Source organism: Monodon monoceros, unplaced genomic scaffold, assembly GCF_005190385.1.
Source record: "Monodon monoceros isolate NGI ecotype Baffin Bay Population unplaced genomic scaffold, NGI_Narwhal_1 Super_Scaffold_22, whole genome shotgun sequence".
NCBI classification, from domain to species: domain Eukaryota; kingdom Metazoa; phylum Chordata; class Mammalia; order Artiodactyla; family Monodontidae; genus Monodon; species Monodon monoceros.
Window position 1 is genome coordinate 124,559,512 of NW_021703779.1, and position 10,236 is coordinate 124,569,747.

Consider the following 10,236-nt stretch of genomic DNA (forward strand, 5'->3'; position numbering starts at 1 on the left):
GTAGACCCAGCCCTTCCGGGACCAGGCAGCCCTGAAACCACCGAGATGGAGGTGGAGTCAGGAGAGAGTTCGTATAGCTGGAGGTCAACTGCAAAGGCAGAAAATGGAAAAGAGAAAAGTCGTTTTCGATGGCGTTGATTTTGTGAAGTGCCTGGTGGCAGCTTCAGATCGGTGCAAACCCAAGGGCAGCATCATGACCGTGGGGGTGGTCCCTGTCTCCTGCTCCAGAGGCCCCAAGGGTCAAAGAAAGAGCTCAGCAGGCCACTGGTGCCCCTGCGTCCGGGTGTGGCATGTTCCCCTGTACCCTGAGGGCCCCACGGCCTGCGCCTGGGTTTCTGCCGTGCCCGCCCAACTCCCCATCCCTTCACTCTGTTGTGTTCTCTGTAGTAGATGTGCCACCATTGGCAATGATTTTCTGTGATTGACTTGCTTGCGTCTTGCCAGTTGCCCCCTCCATTGTAAGCTTCATGAGAGTAGAGACACACAGTGCCACCCCCATGCCTGGGACAGAGCCTGGCCCATGGTAGACCCGTGAGAAATGTCCATCAGCTGACTGACAGAGGGGCTCACCGGGCTGCCAGGTAAACCCTATATCTTCCCACCCGGAGTCAGGGAGGCTGCCTTCCGGGCAGGGAAAGGCATTGAGCAGAGGCCCGAGGAAAGGGCAGGTGTGTGGCCGCCCCTCCCCCCGCCCTGGCCTTGGCCTCTGAGGTCCGCAGGGAAGAGTGGTGGCCTGATGACCCACTCAGCACTCCCATGTGGAGGCACTCTGGAGAAACTGAGTCACGGGCTCAGAGAGTTAGGAGCGGGGGTTAGGAAACACTGAAGCTGGCCTGCCATTCGCTGTGGGCAGCCCGTTTCTGAAGGACACCTGAGGAGAGTTTTAGCCTAAGAGCATCCACGCCCCCTCAAACAGGGCTTCGGGTCTGAGGAGTCCCCATCCACAGGCGTGTGGGAGTCCCTAGAATTCAGATCTCCATGCAGAACGCTGTCTTCCCGTCATTTCAAAGGAAAAGTCACAAGAGTGGGTGAGTTGTTTCCAAATTTGGCTTCCCAAAACCACAAAAGAAGGTGCTTTTCCTATTGGAGGAAGAAACAAACCAACCAACCCACACACTAGAGCTCGCTAACCTTTGAACCTTTAACACAGAGGCGAGTGGCTTCTGCTGTGGCAGGCTGGCTCTGCGTGGGGCACCCAGGGCCTTGTCTACTGGGAAGGGAGCAAGGAGCTGCCTGGTGCTGGAAAAAGAAAAACCCCTCAAAGGATGAGGAAAATGAAAACAACCCTACAAACATAAACCAAATAACCTTCCCCATTACAACCAATACCCACACACGCCACCAACCTTAAAGAACGTTCCACCATCCAGGTTTTCTCCTCTCCCAAGTAATGGCAAAAGAATACAAGAATAAGAAGCAAAAAAAAAGAAAAAGAAATACAGAAAAAGAACAGAGAAAAAAAAAGAAAAGTAACAAAAAATAAAGAAAAAAAAAACACACGGGAAAAAGAGAAAAAAGAAATTGAACGAAACAAGAAAAAAAACACAAAGAAAAGAAAAAATAAAAAGAAAAAAAAAAAACAAAATAGAAAAAAGAAAAGAAAAGAAAAAAAAAGAAAATGAAAAATAAAAAGAAGAGAGAAAAACGAAAAGGAAAAAGAAGGGAAGAAAAAAAGATACAAAAACAAAGAAGAAAAAAAAACAAAAATCCTCACCTAACCTACATAAACACAGCAACTCGCCTACACCCTTTCGGAATACTCTTCATACTCGAGGGCGCCCTCTACCCCTCCTCCATCTATCCCGGCTCTCCGTCTCTCTCCCTCCCCCCTCCTTCTCTCTCTTAACTCTGCTGCACAAAATAAGGCTTCACGTCCATCCCTGCATTCCCCCAGAGCTGTTTCCTTGGAGTCCTCTCCCCAGTCAGAATGCTCTCCTCTTGGGGATCGTGGGGCAAGTAACTTCAGGCCGAATCTGCCCAAGACGCAGGAACCCTGTGTGCGCATCGTGTGGAAGGCTTGTTCATATTCTGCCTCGCCTCATCCCGCATCCAGTTAGAGCGTCCCTGGGCCTTATGAAGTGGCTGAATCAGTAATGAGACCGTTCTTGGCCTGCAGTGGGGAGAGGACGCGTCAGGTGCGTGGTCTGGGGCTCACAGGAGACATCCTCCTGTGGTGGCCAAAGGGTGAGGCCCATAGGGCGGCCTGGCCTCCCCGGGGGGGGCCCAGTGTTGGGCTCTCTGCTGTGTTGGGGTTCGGCCGGCCCTTTGCCTGTCTCTCCTGCCTGTGCCTATAGCACCCGCAGGTGAACGCTAGCCCTCAGGTGAGCCCCCAGAGCTTCCTGGGACATCGGCATGAAGCTCCTCGAAAGGCAGCCCCAGGACTTCCTGGATCACCATCCTGGCCGAGGCCTGTCTGTGAAGGTGGCCCCTTGGCCAGGTGGGAGGAGGAGCCAGGGCCCTCGTTCCTGGGGAGACTTCCTTCCGGGGACCACGTGGGGAAGCACACCTAGGCTCACACAGGCCCACCTGACGCCGCCCCGCCGGCGTCACCCGGTACAGCAGCACCCAGCTCCGTGACAGCCGACCGCAGCCCTAGGAAAGGCAGGCCTTGGATGAGCTCCTCCACGACCATGGTGGTGGAAAGCCACAGGTTGCCCGGGCCATCCTTCAGAGCGTCCATCACTAAGCAGCCACTGTCACGTCCTGTTTTCTCCATTTTCCAACGATTCTAATTGTCAGTGTCAAAAGGCAACAACTGTTTTCTTGGGGCTTATCTTTGGAGCACATTGATTCAGAACAAAGGATGGGGGCCTCTGTCTGCAAAACAAAGGAAGCAGCCTCCTCGGGAGGCCTGGAGAGAATGCTCTGGCTGCTCTGCCAGGGACAACAGGACAGGCCGGGAGCAGAGGGCTGGCGGTGCCCCCCCGGATGCCCCAGCAGCGTGAAGAGAGCCCTGCCTGATGGCGGCACCCCAGGCCGGCGTCGGCCGTGCCCTTTGGACTTGGCAGCTTCTGTAGCCGTGCCGCTCAGCAGACTTGCGCTTAAACTCTGGATCCTCTGGGTTTCTGTGCTTCCTTGGATGAACGCCGGCCAGCATCCCGTTGTCCCTGTAACTGTGGACCGTTCGAGAAGCACTCCCTTTCATCTGGCAGACACTGCCCACTTCCTCCACTCTGACCTCTGCCCCAGCCTCGCCTTCACTTTGGTTTCCCAGGCCCTGGGGGCGTCTTTCCTCTCTACCTCCCTCCCTTTGGACTCTTCTGCCTGTCCCCTGCTTTGTCTTTCGTCGCACTCTGTAGCCTCCACCTGCCCTTCCCCCACTCCGTACAACTTTCTGTTATTTGATGCACCTAATGGAGCAGCTGGTGGGGATGGAGTTAGGGCTGATGTAGACAGCAGGGCACAGGAGCCGGTTCCTGGAAGCAGCGGGCTGGGGAGGCAGAAAAAGTGGATCTGCAGTTAGGAGACGCTGCACTTCCCCAGCCGCGTCACCCTGAGCAAGTCACTTACCCTCTGTGAGCCTCAGTTGTCACATCAGTAAGCTGGGACCATAGGTCTTCTACCCAGATCTCCTAGGGCTGGTGGGAGGTTCGATGGCAAGAACAGAGGTGAGAGGGCTGCCTTCAGAAAGGCCTGCCCACCCTGAGCAGCTCAGGCAGAGCACAGGACTCCCCCAGTTCCCGATGGGGTGGCCTTGGGTGGTCATGCGACCCCTGTGCTCCTGAGGTCCTGTCTCCCCACCCCACGCTTTAGCAGGAAGACGGCAGCTCCAGGGCTGAAGAGCGACATCCCTGGCACCCACCTCCCAGCAGCCCCGGGGGAAGGGGGGCAAGAGCTCGGACAGGAAGCAGGCTGAGGGCGGGAAGCTGACATCACTTGCGGTGTGGTCCGCCCACTGCCACGTGTTTGTCCTCTCTGCCTTGGCAGGAACCGAGGCCGAGAACTGCCCGACAGGCCCGGGCACCGGGCACTCTCCCAAGCGCCAGCCCTCCGAGTGCAGAGAAGCAGGCCCCGGGCAGCCTGTGTTGTCCGGTCAAGTCTTCTGGCATCTGGGGGGCGGGGGACGCAGTTCCGAAAGTAAACTCAGGGAGGCGTGCTCCCCGACAGAGCTGCCTTGCTTGGTGGCGCACGAGGAAGCAGACTCCTTGAGAAGGGGACAGAGGCGGCAGCGGGTGAGCAATGGACTGGGAAGCAGACCCGGGGCCCAGTCACAGCCTGGCGCCGAATGGCTGAGGGGCTTGGGGCCAGTTGTGCCTTCTCCCGGCCCTCAGCTGGCTGGCTCGCGGCTGTCCCCTCCAGCGGCTCCCAGCCTCAGGGCTGGGACTGCAGCCTTGGAACGTGGCTCCTCCCCCTGCCCACCCAGCTTGCGGATGGAGACCGGGAACCCGTTCCCATCGCCCATGTGCGGCCAATCGGGCAAGCGAAGGGAAGCTGGGACTGAGTGGCTACTCCGGGTGTCGGCCAGTGCGTCCATCTGATCGTGTGATCATCGCGCCCTTCGTGCCAGGACCACCTGGAACAAGCCTTGGCCCTTTCCCCATGACAGCCCCGACATCCCTGGTTCGCTCAGCCATTCTTTGCCCTCGTGGTTGGGAGCCCAAGCCCTACCTCCATCACTTAGTGTCCTCCGCGTGCGGCCAGTTTGTCTGGGTCTCCCTGAGGCTGGCATATGCCCAAACTCTTGTCAGCACCGTAGACATGGTCTGGCCAAAGCAGAGCAGTGTAGGACTGTCACCTGCCTCCTTCTACACACTCTGCTTCTATTAACGCAGCCTAATGTCACATTTGCTGCCCCATCCTGAGCAGAAGGATGTCCAGAATGCCTCAATCTTTCTTCTCCGTGCTCTTGCTGTTAAGCTCTGTGTCTCCCGCCCTATCCTACGCTGTCGCAGTTGGTTTTTTAACCCAGGTGCAGAATCCTACTTTTATTTATACCTGCGGAGTTTTGCTTGGGAGGGTGGGGCATGCATGCGAGTGTGTGTTGGTGTGTTCACTCATGCTTTCTGCTACACCAAAGCCAAGTCCTGAGTCCCCACACAGAGATCCCAAGGCTAGTATTTCTTGGTAGCCCTAATCTGACACTTCTTTTTCATCTTCTATTTAGCAAGAGAAGCAGAAATCAGGTCTTATGGCAATGATCCCTGAACAGCGGAGTGCATATCTCGCCCAACAGATGAGTCAATTTCAAGGTAAGCACTTAAACTCGATGTTCTCGAAAGGGTGGGCCAGGGGGAGTGTGTGTGAGGTTGGGGGAGAATTCATTCCAGCAGAAACAGTTACTGAGATGTTTCTGAAAAGCATTGAGGGAAAGAGAGGAGGTCTGCAAGGCACTTCCAGAGCAGCCTGGTTGGATCCGTCACGTGGAAAGCTTAAGTAGAGTCCCAGTGAAACGCTCAGTCTTAATGACTCTGAAATCGCTGTTTGATTCAAGAGATGATTGATTCAACCATGGCATCTAGGACTGTAATCAACATTGACTGGCCGCAGATACAGCTGTTAGCTAAAAACCAGACACGGTCTCTGCCAGACTAGCAGGGGAAACATGCGTTAAGTAGTCCTCCCCAGCCAGTAGTGACATTGGACCAGGCCAAGGGTATTCTTGCCTGGGGTTTGGGGGAAGCTGCTTGCCCTCCAACAGGTGTTCAGCAGCTTCATTGTAGCCCAGTGGCCAGCAATGGCCCATTGCTCCTGCATTCTCTTGCAAAAACCCCTGTTCCTCTGGGTCTGATACCAGCTGAATGTCCCACCTGTCCAGGCTGGAGTGGCATGTCAGGCACACTTCAGCCACAGGGACAGGACGGACAAGTTCCAGAAAGGCCAGTGTCAAGGACTGGGCATCCTTCAGGGGGTGGGCGGTGCCAGGCCTGCGTACGGATACTGAGCAGAAAAGTAGACCCAGACCCTGGCTTCATGGAGCTTACAACCTACTGGCATTTTCAGTCCAACATGATCTGCTCTTGGGTGGAGGGGGAGCCATGAGCACAGACCCAGGGGGTCTAGGAGGGCTTCCCCCAAGAACTGCAGTCCGGGCTGAGGGTGGAGGAACCAGGGGAGCAGGGGATGCTCGGGAAGAGCCCAGGGTGGAAGGTGAGAGGTCAGTGCTGGGCCGGTGACTCCCCGCCAGCAGCTGCGGCCCAAGTTGAAGATGCCTTTGGAACTGACCCCCACTTCTCTCTTTCTGTAGCCGTCCAAGATCAAGTCACCTCCAAGTGTAGCCGGACCAAGGCAAGCTCCCCACCCAGCCAACCCATGATGCCACCCGGAGCTGCGCTCCTCCAGAGCGCTCTGAGCCCAGGAATGGTCCCGCCCGCCAGGCACCAGAGCCGGGAGGGCGTGGGCCTGATGTCACAAACTCCAGGCAAGCAGCACGGGACTTTCAGCTCCAGCCCCCCGTTTCCCACACCCTTGCGCTTGAGCCACAACCCCGCGGGCAGCCTCGGGTCCACCTGCCGGCGCACGCGGATTCCCAAGGCCGCCCCCACGGGAGTGCCCCTGCCCGGCTTCTGTCCCAGCCCCCTGGGCAGCCAGCCCCTGAGTCCCCACCAGCTCAGACAGCCCTGCGTGCCAAGAGTGCCCACCGTGCTCCACAACGCTGCCTGGGTGGCGGCAGCAGCTGTGAGCACCGCGGTGTTGGGGGGGCCACCCCCGAGGCCAGCAGCCCATGGCATCCAGCAGCATTTCCATAGCAACTCCCTCTTTGCCAAGGCCCCCGTGAGAGTCCCCCAGGGAGCCCCAGCGTTTCCATCACAACAGGCAGTTGTGTCCCCCAGTCAGGTGGCCCCAGGAGGCAGACCCAGCCAGAAGGTGGGCGCTGCCCCCGCCAACCCCAGCTTCAGCCTGCTGGGCCACCAGAGCCTCAGACAGAGCCCGCTGCGGGGTCCTGTGCCTGTGCTGCACGCCACCAAGTCCCTCCAGCAAGGCATGGCCAGCTTCAGGCCCGTGAGTCCCATCCAGGGCATCGAGCCACCAAGCTATGTGGCTGCCACCGCCGCCGCCGCCGCCGCCTCCACCGTCGCTGCCAGCCCGTCCCCTGGTCCCTTCAACAGCGTGGGGAGCCCCCCTGAGTTGCCACCCTATGCCTTGTTGCCCCAGGCCTCACTGAACGATCTCATTTCACCCCCTGACTGCACTGAGGTGGATTTCATCGAAGCTCTCTTGAAAGGCCCCGGCGTGAGCCCAGATGAAGACTGGGTGTGCAACCTGAGGCTGATCGATGACATTCTAGAACAGCACGCTGCTGCCCAGACTGCCGCAGCCCAGAGTGCCGGCCACGTCCCTGAGCAGGCTGGCCACATCCCCCAGAATGCTGGCGAGCTTTAAATGCCCAGAGAAACCTCCACGTGGCCATCACTCCGGGGAGCGATGTGAGTCCACAGCAAATTCGCAGCTGGTCCCACGTAGCCACACGCTTGTTGCCTCATTACGATTTGAGGGGCGTCAGCCCACACCCACCCCTCTCGCTACCTGTGACGAAATGGAAAGCTGGTGATTTTTCAAGCTACCTGTACATATCTGAACATTTTGTAAATGGTTTTCCTAAACATTCACGACAGAAGTATTTATACTTCGTTTTGTGACTTTGTAAATAAAGTGACGGCTTTCCTTTCAGTAGAGCTGTGTTCATTATGCATTGTCTGTGTTTATTCTACATTGTTGCAAATACGCAGACTGTGTTGCTCACTCCAGCCATACCTTATCAACCAGGTGGTGGAGTCACGTACGCTTTAGATGCAGTGGTGGATGTGATCAAGAGGTGTTGTGCAAACTGACAAATACCAAATCGAAACTCACTTGGCCATTTATTTCCATTTCCACTAAAACTTCTGTCGCCCTGTGTGGTTCTTAACCTCTTTCGCAAACCTTTCAGTCTCTGCTAGCTCTTTCCTGATGAGCATATCACAGCACAAGCCGTTTTATCGTTAAGTGCCCCTCAGAGGAATTATTTGCCCGGAGGCCGGAGAGTTCTGTAGATTTGGGAGAAGCAAAGAGGTAATGTGGGAGCTGGGCACTGTCTGAGGATCTTGAGTATCCTCCCTTTATCCCTCAGACGGTTGGCACTACTCCAGCAGCACCTTGCAGGGTGGAGGTGAGGTGTTCCTGGTTTAAAGCCTTTCGGTATTTGTTTTGATGTAAGGCTCTGTGGTCTGAGGGAAAATGGGTCTGTAAACATTAATTGTTGATTCGGGCTTTGTCTTTGATGGTTTCTATCTGCAATTATCGTCATGTATATTTAAGTGTCTGTTATAGAAAACCCACACCCACTGTCCTGTAAACTTTTCTCAGTGTCCAGACTCTGTGTAATCACATTTTAATTGCCACCTCGTATTTCGCCTCTACATTTGAAATCTGGCGTCTGTTTCAAACCAGTGCGTTTTTTCTTCGTACTGTAATAAACAGCCAGGAGAAAAGTGCCTCTATGTTTTCATTTCTCCAGGGAGCATTCAGTATCTACAAACCCCTGTCAGCTAAGCCCGCTAGTGTCTTCGGGCCTTTCTGAGGCCACTGCCTGTCTCGGGATGCTTGGGCACCGAGGGGAGAGGGGTGAGAAGTTTGTGTAGCGTGAGCCGCGATCCCTTCACATCACAGCATAGAAGTACATCATTTCTGACTCGAACGCCTCCTTCTACAGAGGACGAAACAGGGGAGCCGCTAAGGTGACTCTGCGCTGGGGGCAGGGGGAGGCTTGCGCTGAGAATCTAGACTCTCCCACCACCATCCTCTTTCCACTGAGAGGGTGACAGACCCAACTAAAGATCCAGCTCCTCCCACGTAAGGGGGACCCACATAGGGCGGCTGGAGGTTGTCCATCACTTCACAGAGAGAGTCAGGAAGAGCCTGGTGAAGGCGTGGTCCCGGGAGAGAAGGGTCTTCCCGCCTCCTCGTCCCCTGGCCCTCCCCCAAAGTCTACGCTAAGGCCAGCCCTGTTCGTCCTTCGCACTGGAGCGGGCAGAGCTCAGCGGCGCGGGGTGCTGAGCGGACAGGATGCAGGGGCTGTGCCGTCGTCCCGGCCCGTCGAGCTCCAGGAGCCCCGCCCCTGGAGCCCCGCCCCGACCTGCTACCCAATCCCCGCTCGGCCTCCTCCTCTCCCCGCCCTCCCCGCCAGCAGTTGCAGGCAGCATCTTGGCCGCAGGGTGTTACCAATTTAAGCTGCACGAAAACAACAGGGACTCCTGTCACCTCACACTCGGGCCCCTCCCTCACAGCAAGAAAGTGGCTTCCACAGAGCTTCATCGAAATGTGGCCTCATTCTGAAGGGGACCCTAAAGAGATGGATGGGACCTGTGCCTTTCCCACGAGGTGGCCAGGATCTGGCGCGTAGGTGGCAGGGGCGTTGCAGATGGAACCACATCTCCGCTAGTTGGGAACACACACACACACACGCACACGCACACACACACGCACACACACACGCACACACACGCGCGCACACGCACGCACACACACGCGCGCACACACACACACACACACGCACACGCACACACACACGTCGTGTGCTGTAAGAGCGCAGCTGAAGCACCAGCTGGGATCAGGGGTGGGCCAGATTGAATACACACATTTAATCCCCTAACAGGCAGGGAGAGTTTATATCCTCATCCTCAAGGTACAAAATGTTCCAACACATTTTGGAACTTTGGGGGCTGAGGAAGCCAGGTACACTGAGGCAGGCCTGTCCTGTCCTGTCCAGCAGAGCCTGAAATGCTCTAAGGAGATGCCGCCACGCGCCACTCTCAGTGGCTGTGACTGAGGGCAAAGATCCACAGGGGGAAGCAGGCCTCCGTAGTCCGTGGGCCAGAGGGGTGGTGGAAACAGTCACGGCCCCAAAGCCTGGGCAATTGGCCTACCTGCTCACAAGGCCCCTCCTGCTTCCTGCAGAGCGTTCCTCTTAGGTCTGGGGAAGGGATACATCCCGCGGGCGTCCCTCAGCGCCAATCACGACTCTGTGTCTCGGGCTCGACCTCTGTTCCCCCAGTGTTGACTGAAGCGCCCCACTTCTCTTGTCCCTTGTCCTCAGCGGGCCCAGGGGCAGGAAGGGTTGGACCCACCTGCCCAGAGACTGTTGTTCACAGCCAGCCCGTGAAGCGGGGCCTCCTCAGCCTGGCACGGGGCTTCAGGAGCCACAGCTGTCCCCACTCAGCTCTGCCAGCCCTCAGAGTCCCGAAATAAAAGCTGAGCTTGGCCTGCTGAACCGCCCCGCCTTCCATTCCCAGAGGGTTCACTTCTCACCTCAACCACGTG

General features: G+C 56.8%; 1 protein-coding gene across 3 annotated transcripts in view; it reads left to right on the top strand.

The window, feature by feature from the left end:
- Nucleotides 1–8,398, top strand: part of MAMLD1 (mastermind like domain containing 1) — a 59,345-nt gene extending 50,947 nt beyond the window's left edge. For 2 of the 3 annotated variants that reach the window (XM_029240018.1, XM_029240017.1), the window contains one exon: nucleotides 5,105–5,188. In XM_029240018.1, coding sequence (XP_029095851.1) covers nucleotides 5,105–5,145 — 41 coding nt within the window. In that variant the 3' untranslated portion in view covers nucleotides 5,146–5,188. Of the gene's footprint in view, nucleotides 1–5,104; nucleotides 5,190–6,184; nucleotides 6,754–6,804 lie in introns of those variants that run through there. The other variant, XM_029240016.1, reaches the window with a different exon arrangement.
- Nucleotides 8,399–10,236: the final 1,838 nt, after the last annotated feature.